The sequence below is a fragment of the Armigeres subalbatus genome, chromosome 2, assembly GCF_024139115.2.
Source record: "Armigeres subalbatus isolate Guangzhou_Male chromosome 2, GZ_Asu_2, whole genome shotgun sequence".
NCBI classification, from domain to species: domain Eukaryota; kingdom Metazoa; phylum Arthropoda; class Insecta; order Diptera; family Culicidae; genus Armigeres; species Armigeres subalbatus.
Window position 1 is genome coordinate 381587823 of NC_085140.1, and position 13173 is coordinate 381600995.

At 38.7% G+C, this 13173-nt stretch overlaps 1 protein-coding gene across 3 annotated transcripts; it reads right to left on the reverse strand.

The window, feature by feature from the left end:
- Window positions 1-260: 260 nt before the first annotated feature.
- LOC134213146 (zinc finger protein 91-like) lies at window positions 261-12226 on the reverse strand. 3 transcript variants are annotated; one of them, XM_062691790.1, is made up of 5 exons: window positions 12190-12202; window positions 11477-12026; window positions 2020-3415; window positions 1572-1917; window positions 261-1091 (listed from the first exon to the last, which is right to left on the reverse strand). In XM_062691790.1, exons 2-4 carry the CDS (start codon window positions 12011-12013, stop codon window positions 1604-1606), a joined length of 2247 nt encoding a protein of 748 aa, XP_062547774.1. In that variant the 5' UTR covers window positions 12014-12026; window positions 12190-12202; the 3' UTR covers window positions 261-1091; window positions 1572-1603. The 3 variants fall into 3 exon arrangements, with proteins under 3 accessions (XP_062547774.1, XP_062547772.1, XP_062547771.1); XM_062691788.1 differs by lacking the exon at window positions 12190-12202 and adding an exon at window positions 12168-12187; XM_062691787.1 differs by having other exon boundaries at window positions 11477-12226.
- Window positions 12227-13173: the final 947 nt, after the last annotated feature.

A 13173-nucleotide genomic window follows, 5' to 3' on the forward strand; every position in this document is an offset into this window, starting at 1 on the left:
AACGAGTTGTTATAAAACCTTCACAATCTCAAATTAAATTTTCATTTGGAAATTTAGCCTCTGGAATTAGTTATTGATAAACTACTAAATGATCGAATCCAAATTACTAAATGATCAAAAACATTTTTGGCCAATGGTAACTAACTAGTACACTCTATAATAGTGGATGTCAAAGAAAAGACGAGTTTTTAGATCTACTTATTTTGTATTTTTTGCAAAGACCTCAGAAAAATACAGCCTTTTTGGTAAGGTACAGTGGGGTAAGTGGGTAAATGGGGTAAGTGAAAAAACCCCAAGTATTTCACTGATGAAGCACAGAATTATTCAATTTCACTTCACAATCATACAAGGCCATTCAAATCAATGCATTGAATAAGTGGAACATGAAATAATGGACCATTTCAACATGAGAGAGTAAAAGTTTATTAACCTTTCAAGTTTAACTTTTGCACAAGTTGTTTTGCGTGTCAATAAATACAAATATTTTTTTATGTTGGTTTCCATAACACATTCAATTAGTGCATTGATAAGTTGTTTCTCTTTGTAGTTCTGAATTCCAGCCACAAAAATATTGATATGAACATCAAAAATTTTGAAAAAAATATTTTTTTGCTTTGCCTGTCAAAAATTGTTTTTTACCATGGGTGGGGCAAGTGAAAATTTTCCGACACTGAATGCATTTCTCTATTTTCCCAAACACAAATAAGTTCTATTAAGGGTATATAAACAAATTATACCAATTCGAACTCATTCGAAGGCTTTTGGTTATTACAGTGATACGTGGTAATACTAAATCAGGAACCCAAAGTGCCAAGCGTGTCAGTGTTTTAAATAATCCATGTTTGATAAATAATTCGTGAAAAAATGTAATTTATATAGCTTAAATACAATAATCACTACTATTGCAAATATATCAACAATTATGATTTATTTAGTTGAAATTTATAAAATTTATTTATTTGTTAATGTAGACTCTTCTACTAAAATCATAAGTGGAGTGTTATTGAAACACAATATGATTCCAGGTTTGATGAATATTTCAAAGATAATTTCTCTGCATTATCGCCAAGGTTCATTATCTTACTATAAACCTGAAATAGAAAGTAGTGTTACACACAAAAGGAGATGATATATTAGATCTAAAAAAAATCAAGTAAAGAAAACATAAAAACATAAAAATCATTTAATGGAGGCACTCTAGTGCCCTTTGACTATCATGAAGTGTCAAAAAGCATCACAACAGATCATAGTTATGCTCTATTCAGTATAATTATCATTTGCATGAAGTATATGAACAGAAAATGTGTTCTTATATTGAAAAATCTTCTTTTTAAATTGTTTTTTCACTTACCCCACATGTGGGGCAAGTGAAAAATTGAAACCGATTTTTTTGTTTTCCAAATATTTTGTATCTGGAAGGTATTTTTCAAAGATCTTGCTCGCAGGCATATAAAGATTGAATAGATGATTCGTTATGTCATAAATATGATCAATTTCAATATTATGTTCAACTTTTATGACTTGATGAACATGAAATATACGATTTCCTTTACCCACTTGCCCCACTGTACCTTACGTCTCTTATATGAACTGTACCCATTGTTCATTTCTGGTACATAAAATCATAATTGTTTTGCTCTCGCCGCTTGGCCATCCGTGCATGAGAAGTCATGTGTGCCTGCATGTGACCTGATGTTCGGAACGTGAGCGTACAGACACCGCATTGAAACGGTTTCTCGCCGGTGTGGATGCGGCGGTGCAGCTCCAGACTTGTTTTGCTGGAAAATCGGCCGCCACATTCCTTCTCCGGGCATGTTAACATTTCTCGACGAGCTTCGTGCGTTTTGAGATGCGCCCCGAGGACGGCTTTGAGGGTGAAACACTTTGAGCAGTGATCGCATCGGAACGGGCGTTCTCCTGTGGATGTAAGAAATCATTAAAGAATCCCATAATTCCAATGAATATTGCTTCATCAGTCATTATCAAAAAAGCTGATGTGAAACTGAAAAAGCAACTAACCTGTATGACTTCGAATGTGTCTTCGTAAATCCACTGGCTTTTTGAACACTTTTTGGCACTCTTTACAATTGTACTTTTTCTTCCCATCTTGGATGACTTCCTCAAAAAGATCCTGCTCTGTTTTATTAGAAGTTTTCCTTTCTTTTGGTTTGAGCGCACGTTTCACAGCGTTATTACTTTCTTCCGATTCAAATGTCTCCTCAAAATCATTCACTTCTTCATTTGCTTCTTCCGGTGGCGCAATGTCTATGGCGATTCCGTCTTCGTTTTGAATAATCACTTGATCTGACGAATTTAACGCACTCAAGTCAATACCCTCATTCAATGGATGGTCCGTTTCTATCTGCACCGGAAGCTCGTACAGCTGGTCGTCGATTTTTACGATACAGTTCGTCAAATTGCTGATGTCCACCATGGTTACGTTGCACGGCAAATTGCTCAGATCGATGAGCATTTCTTCTCCGACATCAGGCTCAGTAGCAGCTTGAATGGTGTCCGATTGTAATAGCTGTGAAGGAGCAACTATTGGACTCTGAAGATCTTCCACGGCTTCTGCATGATTGGCTTTGATGTGCGACTTGCAGTTCTGAAACCATTTAAATATTCGCTCACAGTAGGGGCATTTATAGAACCTATCAGGGTTTTCGTGAAGCTTTTGATGTCTTCGAAGGCTCGACTGGAGACTAAAATTTCTCGCACATTGGTCGCATTTGTACTGAAGTTGTGAATTTTGGTTGTGGCTATTGCAATGCACCTTCAGAGTGTGGCTTGTGGTAAATGTTTTATTGCAAATGTTGCAACGATTGCCTTTCAACCCGTAATGAGATTTTATGTGCTGTTTAAGATGACTGGATTTTTTGAACGCTGCGGGACATACATCACAAGCGTGGCGTCTTTGTTCATTGGGACCTTGTAAGTGTTGCCGATTGCAACTGGGCACAATGGGCTGTACTATTTCCGATGCTTGTTGATTAGTTCCATCAATGTCTTTCGTATGTTCTCTCATGTGATTGTTCAGTTCGGCCATTTCCGGAAATGCACTTCCACAGCTGCCGCACTTATAGAGAATGCCTAAAACTGGTTCGCACGACGTAGGTTCTGCAGGAATATTACGGTCCTTGGAAGCTTCGGCCAACAGAGCAGCATGTCTTTTTGTTTTGTGGGCATTCAAACTACCGAGTTTCTTGAATATGCACGGACAAAATGGACACAGTTGCTTGCCTTCCAGGCATGTGGTTCGTTTTGGATGCACTCGAAGCATGTGAACCCGTAGATTGACCTTTTGCGAGAATTTCAAGCCACACAGGAGACAGGTAAATTCCTGGATTTTGGTATGCACCAGCGAGTGAGTCTTGAGTGTGCTTTTCTGGTTGAAGGATTTTCCGCAGGTGTCACACTAGAAATTGGGTAGAGAAGAATACTTTTCTTTAGAAAAATAATCTATAATATGGTTTATTGTTTGTATAGGAATGGTTAAACTGCGCATAAATATGATGAGTCATTTATTATTTATTATATTTATAGAATTAGTATATTTTGATTATATGAATTGATTATGTTTATTATTTTTTTCCATTTAAAAAAAGCTCAAAATATTTGTCTGGTACTCGCCTGAATGACAAGCTGTATCAAGTGAACATAGAAGAAATGGGTATAGGTATAAAATACGTTTTTTTTTTGCAATTCCTGATCTGGTTTACAGTTCGTCTTGTGACAAAACGGCCTACTTTTCCATACCAACGAAATGGGTGCTTTAATGTACATTATGCAACTCAAATGGGTTGTATAATATTCATTATAACACTCATTTGGGTGATATAATGAAAAACCAACATTAGAACAGTAGTGACTTGATTACATTTTGCTGAATTAGCTTGATCAAGTGTTCAAATAGTGAATTCTCTGCAACGCGTAATAAATGAAATAGTTTGGTGGCCATGAAATCAAAAATATTCAAAGCCAAGTACATCTATCGCTTCACGGCTTATCGAACTGTACAATATGGCACGGTAACATGGAATCTGATTGTTCTCTGCAGCAACATGATTTATTGGCAAGGATGATCATGTGGAGCAAATTAGACTGTTCAATTTTGGTACAGATTTATCAAATTAAAGTCCATTTTTTGTCATTGCAAAAAATAGCGTGTGCAACTCGTTGCAAAACAACATTTTTTCAGCACTCGTAAAATTTACAACTCGTGCTGAAAAAAATCATCTTTCTGCAACTTGTTGCACAAACTACTATTTTAATATTCAAAAAAAGGGGGTTGGCATATTTCAGCTTAATTAGACATGGTTTACTGCCCCTCTTCGCATATCCGTATCAGCAAAAAAAACAAGAAGTGGAGAAGATGATATCTAAAATTTTTATTTCAATTTTCAGCCCGCACATAATTTTCACTTTGATTAATGAAATGAATGTGGTAAGAAAAATATTTTGAGCTTTTTAGTGGAATGTCTTCACTTGTAATAAGACTTATTTATTTATTAACAGACTAAGGCCGGAGTGGCCTGCGCTGCACATAAAAATCTTCACCATTCAGCTCGGTCCATGGCTACACGTCGCCAACCACGCAGTCTACGGAGGGTCCGCAAGCCATCTTCCACCTGATCGATCCACCTTGCCCGCTGCGCACCTCGCCTTCTTGTGCCCGTCGGATCGTTGTCGAGAACCATTTTCACCGGGTTACTGTCCGACATTCTGGCTACGTGCCCGGCCCACCGCAGTCGTCCGATTTTCGAGGTGTGAACGATGGATGGTTCTCCCAACAGCTGATGCAACTCGTGGTTCATTCGCCTCCTCCACGTACCGTCCGCCATCTGCACCCCACCATAGATGGTACGCAGCACTTTCCTTTCGAAAACTCCCAGTGCGCGTTGGTCCTCCACGAGCATCGTCCAGGTCTCGTGTCCGTAGAGGACTACCGGTCTAATGAGCGTTTTGTAGATTGTCAGTTTGGTACGGCGGCGAACTCTATTCGATCGGAGCGTCTTGCGGAGTCCAAAGTACGTACGATATCCAGCCACTATGCGTCTCCGAATTTCTCTGCTGGTATCATTTTCGGCAGTCACCAGTGAGCCCAAGTACACAAATTCTTCTACCACCTCGATTTCGTCACCAGTGGTGACTCACCACCAATGCAAACTCGCGGTGGGTGGTTCACATTGTCTTCTCTTGAACCTCTTTTTATCATGTACTTTGTCTTCGATGATGTGTTAATGACTAGTCTGATCCGCTTGGCTTCCCTCTTCAGTCTGATGTAGGCTTCCTCCATCTTCTCAAAGTTACGTGCCATAATATCTATGTCGTCGGCGAAGCCAAATAGCTGGACGGACTTATTGAAAATTGTACCACTCGTGTTAATCCCTGCTCTTCGTATTACCCCTTCCAAAGCGATGTTGAATAGCAGACACGAAAGACCATCACTTTGCCGTAACCCTCTGCGCGTTTCGAAGGGACTTGAGAATGCCCCTGAAACTCGAACTACGCACATCACCCGATCCATCGTCGTATAGTTTATCCGGAAATCCGTGTTCGTGGATTAGCTGCCATAGCTGGTCCCGATCGATTGTATCATATGCGGCTCTGAAGTCGATAAATAGATTATCTGTGGGCACGTTGTATTCGCGGCATTTCTGCAATAAATAGAGCGTTCACCCATAAATCACACATGGTGCTACCACACGAATTCTCTTGCAATTGGTGTTAGTCGGCGGCATAAAATTTGGGAGATTACCTTGTAGGCGGCGTTCAGCAATGTGATTGCACGGTAGTTGCTACAAATCAGCTTATCACTCTTTTTGTGGATGGGACACAAATTACCTTCCATCCACTTCCATCCACACTGCGGCAGAGCCTCATCCTCCCAAACCTTGGTAATTACCCAGTGCAGCGTTCTAGCCAGTGCCCTACCATCGTATTCAAACAGCGCTCCAGGTAGTTGGTTAACTCCAGGAGCTTTGTTGTTTTTCAGCCGGCCGATCTCCTCCTGGATTTCCTGGCGATTCGTTGCTGGAAGTCGTATGTCCTGCGCGCGTGCTCCTACGTTCATTGCCATACCGCCACCGTTGTCTGCCGCATTGCCATTCAGGTGATCTTCGGTGCTGCCGCCACCTTTGGATCACCTCACGCTCGTTTGTAAGAAGGTTCCCGCTTATGTCCTTACACATATCGGGCTGTGGCATGTGGCTCTTACGAGAACGGTTTAACTTCTCATAGAATTTAACAAAAACAAAATTCCCTGAATTCTCCAGGTTTTTTTTCCAGGTGTTTTACATTAATTTCCAGGTAAAAACAAACGTGCCATATTTAGATTTAAACAGCGAAATAATCAATTCAAAAAAGTAAATATTGCGAAAAATACTTTTTTAAAGAATTTTTTGGTGGCTTCACAAAAACAATGTTGTAAATTATTTAAGAAATTCCTCTAGGAATTCCTTCGCAAGTTTACCCAGAAATTGCTTCAGCCATTCAATCAAAATTCCTTCAGGAATCACATAGGAAATTACTCCAGGTATTCCTTTGAAAATTTCTCCATAGATTCCATCGGAAAATCCTCCAGATTTTAAGAATTGCTTCAGAACTTCCATCAGGATTTAATTTGAAAATTTCTTTACCCAAAACTTTAGAAAACATCTCAAGGAATTGTTTCAGAAATTCCTTTAGCTATTTGTTCGAAAATGTTTTGTGAAAATCCTTCGGAAGTACCTTTATAAAATACTTTGCAGATTTCTTCAGAAGAAGAATTTTTTAGGAATTTATTTGAAAACTTAGTTAAGAATTCTATTGGAAATCTCTTTGAATTTTATTTCAGCTGTTTTTTTAAGAAACTTAAGAAAACTTCTTAAGGAAATGTTCCGGAAATATGTTTGGAAATTTCTTCAGGAAATCCTTCAGAACTAATTACGAAAACTCCTTCAGGAAATGTGTTGATGCAAAAATATGAGATTGCTGGGTCCATGGCGTTAGGCATAATACCTTCTTTATGTCGTGGGCTGTTTTTGGTTCATTTTATGCTTAACATCCTTTATGCCTAACGTCCTTATACCTGTTGGCGTGACCAACATCTAGTTTGTTCTAGTTTGTGACCAACATCTACTTTGCTTGGACCTAGGAGCCAAGGTACCGGTACTATAAGTGCCGAACGACCAAGTTATAGCCTATTCAGATTTCGCCATTTATGATCATACATATCATGATAAACAACAAATGCCATCCCCATACATTGAATTTTATTTCTCCGCTTTAACACGATATTTATTACGATAATCGTAATCTGAATAGGGTATTAAGTTTATTGAAGCATATTTTGGCAGAATAATTTCAATGGTTACAGCTCCACTAGCGTTTTATTACTGCTTTACTGTAAAAACCTTCAGAAAATGCTTCGGATATTTTTTTTAAATTCCTTGGGATTTTTTAGGAACTCATTCAGAGGTATTTGAGTTGTTTTATGAGGCTAATTCAAGTCGGTGAACCTCCCATCAAGACCAGTGTATGCTGAAAACGGCAGCAATAGAAGACGGCCGATAAATATGGCGCCAGATTTGGATTCTACTGGACAATACGATAGATGATGTTGGCGAGTCCGATCGGCGGAGTACGGCACATGGAATGGACGAGCCATGATCCGATAAGCGAGGTACCGGAATAGTAATTTCAGCCCTTCCTCTTGGAGCACGGTAGCCTTTTAGGATTCTCTACCATATAACTATTTCATATATTCTCTTCATATGCCTGTATTTTCCTTACAATATTGCCGATTCGACTGTAAATATATATGATGGGTTTGGGAGGGTGCATCAGGGCATCAATGAAGTTACTGGACAATGAAGTGGTAGCCAATCGGAGTCAAGGAAGGAAAGTATTAGTCGTTCACGTCTATTACTTTTATCTCCAACAGTTGTTAACCAGTTGACGCGCCCTTCTTCAAACAAACCATCCCGTGGAAAGCTTGACAAGTATTGCAAAATTCATTATTATTTTTGTTGGATCATTCTGCTGGAAGGAGATTCTCATTTTCCCGTGGGTTTCGTGTAAGTGTCTCTGCTTACAGGCCCACCACCCCCATTTTTGGCCCTTCATACAGCAATTTGTTGAATTCAAAATTATATTGAAACTTGGCCTTACTGTCAAGTGGAACCGCATGCAGAGCAAGACTCTAGCCAGGATGGTGGCTAACTACATACATACATACATACTCATTCAGAGGTATTTGAAGAAAACTTCAGAAAACACCTGGAGGAGTTTTTCCGGATATTTTGCTTTTAAGAATTCTTTGGAAATACTTCGATAATACCTTTAGAAACTCCTTTGAAAAATCCATTCGGGAATCCTTCGGCTATTCTTTCAAGAATTCCTTTAGCAAAAATGCTTCACAAATCACTCCACATTTTTTTTTGAAAATCCCCTTAGGTTCCCTTTAGGGAATTTCTAAAGGAAACCATACGAAAAATCGTCCGGAAATTCGTTTTGAAATTCCACCGGGAATGCTTTACGATTTTTATCTTGGAAATTTCTCCAGAAATAATATATAAAATTGCTAATCATTCTTATGGACATTTTTTTTAGTGATTTCTTTGAATAATTCCTTGGAAAACTGATCCCGCAATTCCTTCGGAAGTTCCTCCAGGAATTGCTTTGAAAAATCCTAACCATTTTAGTATTTTTTAATATATTCCAACAGAATTTCCGAGGGAAAGAATTTACATAGCAATCCCTAATTGATTTCCCGAATAAATTCCTAGATTTCACCAAGAATCGCTTCGGAAATTCTCCAGGAGTTCTTTAGAAGATGGCAAAACGTTTTTTGCGGAACAACGACCCATCAACGTTTTCTACATACATTTTCAATAGATTTCATTGGTATATTTATTCAAATATTTTCAAGGATTTTTTTCATCTTTTGAGAGAATTTCACTCATGATCACCGGGTATTGAAATTTCCCTGATTATGTCAGGAATTCCCTAATAATTCCAGGTATTTTCCAGGTGGGGAAAAAATCCCTGATATTTCTAGATTTTCCAGGTTTTTCCAGATAGTTTATTACTGACCAATATGAGAAACTTTTCCAACCCTGAACAATTGAAAATAACAAAAAAATAGTCAAAGTACTCTCTAAAGCCGGTTGGGGCATTAGAGATATAAAAAAAGAAGGAAAATGTGTCAAAAGACAAATTAAAAAAAAAAAAACAATAGGGTGGGATGATTGATTTCCCGTGCTAAAACACTTTTTAATCAATATAAGTGATGGATAATCTGCGGATAAAAATAACAAGAATCTCAACAAGGAAAGAACATTAATAAAATGTAATTTTATTTGTTCCCATAAACATGGTTGGCGTTGTCCATTGCTTACGAAAAGGCGGGACTCATGCAATAAAATAAATACTGGCTAATTTGTAGACTGGTTTACAGCTCGAAATCACGAAGATTTCCGCTGGATTATATTTTAAATCAGACCGAAATTTAATTCCCGTGGACACATATAGATGCGAAGATTTCAGACAAGCTCCTGATCTGTAAAGTAACCTTAAAGTACGTGAGGACCGAAATCCGAACAAATTTTCCCTCGTTTGCCTTAAACTGGATTTTGGTCAGCTATTTTTTAATGTCGTCCTTTTTTTACAGTGGATGATTTCGAAATATTCGGAATTATTCAGAAATATTTTGAATGATTCTTAATGTTTCGATTCTTTTCGAACGATTGAAACGATTGAAAAATATGTGGTAAAGCTAATTTAAAAAATATAATTTCCTACTTTGCAAGAAATCGAAAATGAACTTAATCTGGAAATTAGAATGTCTGTCCTTACGCTTCATTTTATTGATATATTGAGGCGTGACCTGATTTTCCGGATATACTTGCCTACCAAGTTGGGGCCCTCCTTAGCCTATAGCGGTAAGATGCGCGGCTATAAAGCACGACCATTTTGGTGGTGGCTGGGTTCAATTCCCGGTGCCGCTATAGGTAATAGTTTGGAAATTGTCTCGACTTTCCCTGGCATAAAAGTATCATCGTGTAGCCTCATGATATACGCATGCAAAAATGGTAACTTGGCTTAGACACCTCGTGGTTAATAACTGTGGAAGTGCTGAATGAACACTAATCAGCGAGGCGGCAATGTCCCAAAGGGGGATGTAATGCCAATAATGCCAATCAGAAGACTGGTGAAATTGGCCAATTAAGCAGAAAAAAGTCATTGAAAGACACAAACATCTGCCCCTACTGAACACAAACACACTTCGTGCATGAATCGTGTTCGGATGGACAATGCCGATTTATAATCACCGATCCGCACACCAAACTACTATTTATTTTTTTCTTTTCATATAGCATTTTCACTAATTCGAGACTACACACATTAATCATATACTTTTATTTTGAAATGATATCGAATATAATTTAATCAGATTACACGGAAACATATATTATTTATCACAATTCCCTTGACATATTCAAATATATATCTTCACTATTCTAAGTAATCGTCGTGAGAATATTACAATGAATTTCTCACTTGCATGATGCATGTTTTCAGTACTAATAATCATCTTCTTCATCCCTTTGTTTCATCCACTAATAGTTGCGAGCTATAACCCTTAACAAAGCATTGGAAGACCCCAAATATCGTTATTATCCGCAACTCCAATACGAGGAGACGCAAGAGACAGAGTTAGCCAGCTTCTACGAGTTGATATCGGTGCTGACGAAATCGAGCTGGTTAATGAGTTCTGTTTCTTGAATTTGTCGGTGACAGACACATCACAGCGTGGTAAGACAAAAATAAAAGCTATTGAAACATATCCAACAAGGATACCACAGAAGCAAGGTAAATCACAACTGACTTCACTATACGCAAATCAAAATTCTCCCCACAGTGTCTATGATCAATGAAACCCCACACCCCATCCCCCACTTAAGAGCAGCAGAGCTAATAACGTTGCGATGCCTACTCCCACTCCCTACTTCATCGGTGTATTATGGAAAGAAATTTCGGCCTGATTTAAAATTCTCGATTTACGCCAGTGGCCTGGCCCAGCGACCCCCTTGTGCATCATGAAAATGAAAATTATTTTTTACAAAAATCTGTGAATCTGTGAAAACAAATCGATACTAGTATTTTTTATTATTTAAAGAATCAGCACAAGCGGGATTTCTATGCCCGTCAATGCATGAGTATGTATCTTGTGTGGCAAGTACAAAAGATACACTATTCCCAGGCAGTCAAGAATGTTTCCCACCCGAAAACTTCCTGGACCGGACCGAGAATTGAACTCGCCTTCTCCGGATTGGCAATCATACGCCTTTGCACGCAAGGCGAACTGGAGACCCCGAGACAAAACGACGTTATATCGCTGAATTATTGATTAATTTGCATGATGAGTCAACGTTACATCTAATGCTAACATTATCTCCTGTTATCCTTTCTAATTTGTTACAAGAAAACTTACCGCGAAAGGCTTGCGTTTGGTATGGATGAGGAAATGTCTTTCAAGCAAGCTGCGTTTAGAAAACACTTTATCCTCACACAGACTGCATTTGAAGTCCTTCTTGTGCTGCGTTGGAACAATTCTAAAACTGTTTTTCTGTCGTCGCAGTCCATTTTCATGGCCTTCGTACACGTGTGCCTTCAGTTCGTCCAGCGTTCGAAACACGCCGTCACATATGGCACAGATATGATCCTCACTGACGTAGTGCTTCTCGATGTGACCCACCAGGGCAGCGTGGCGACGAAATGTGATATTGCATTGGGGACATTTAAACGGCGGATTTCCGGTGGTATGGATGGTCCGGTGAATAGACAAATTGTTCAACAAATTATAAGCAGCATCGCAGTGGGTGCATCGGTATGCCTTCACTGGTTGATGTTGCTGATTAATATGACGAGCCAGGAATGCTTTCCCTCGAAACACGGATGAACATTGGCTGCATGGGTATCGTTCCGGAACAGTGGCGCTAATCCTGGGCAAATTATCAACACAATCCATTCCTTTTGTACTACTGTTTAATTATAGAATTTGAATGTATGAATCTAATTGTCTTGATAATAGTCACATCATAAATATGAACTCCCATACAAATAATACATTTAGCCAAAAAGATGGTCTAAAAAAGTTTAAAATCTTATAATTATTTGCTAACTATTGATATAAACAAAAACCACTTTCTGAGTTCAGCTATCGGGCTCTTCCCAACGATGAATCGCTAAATGTAAACAAAGTGGAAATGAGCTTTGTATAGAGCTTACAGAGCTTACAGACAATGATGATGAGAGCGGGTTTGTGGTGCGCTGTGGTGCGCATCAGCTACAATAAATGTACACGCTCGTTCGAGGAAACGCGTATCTATTAAAAATCAATATGTTTCGAGTTTTGAGAAATCTCACTGAATGACCTATAATTTGTCCCTAAATGAAAAACGGAGGTTCATTCATATCTATTTATGCGAACAAATCTTATTAAGGGTTCGTTTACAAATTACGTAAGGGAAGATCCATTAATTACGTAACGCAAAAATTGGGCATTTTCAACCCCCCCTCCCCCCTATGTCACACTTTTTGTATGAAACGTCTGAAAATTTTGTATGGATCGTCACACTTTGGCCAGCCCCCCCTCCCCCCTCAAAGCGTTACGTAATTTGTGGACGCTCCCTAACGCAAAATTTATCGATTTTGGGCCCCTCACACTTTCCGTTGTAACCCTTTTTGCCTTTCTCATATACTAAGTATACGGAAGTGCGATGTGCAAATACATAGATGAATAGAAAATTTCTAATTTAATCATTGACTGATTTCCTACCCACATCTGCTAGCAACATTATCCTGACTTGCATGCGCAAAAAGCAACTTAAAGATAAACACCAGAAATGTCCTAGCAAATGAGTTTCTTCAAACGTGCGGGTGGTTTAAAAAAAAAAAAAATTGTTATGTGAGAAGGTTTTCACTACTACGCCTACCCAATATGTTTCTAATAGGCGAATTTGAGTGAAGCTCATTGATCATTTCGACATCTGGTGGTCGTCACAAGAACCACGAAAAAAGTGTCGTTGGCCAAAAAAGTGCATTGGCAGCATACGGAGGGAGTACGGTTTTCGCGTTTTCTGGTTAATCCAATCATTTATGAAAGCTGAAATAGTCGCAAATTGGAAG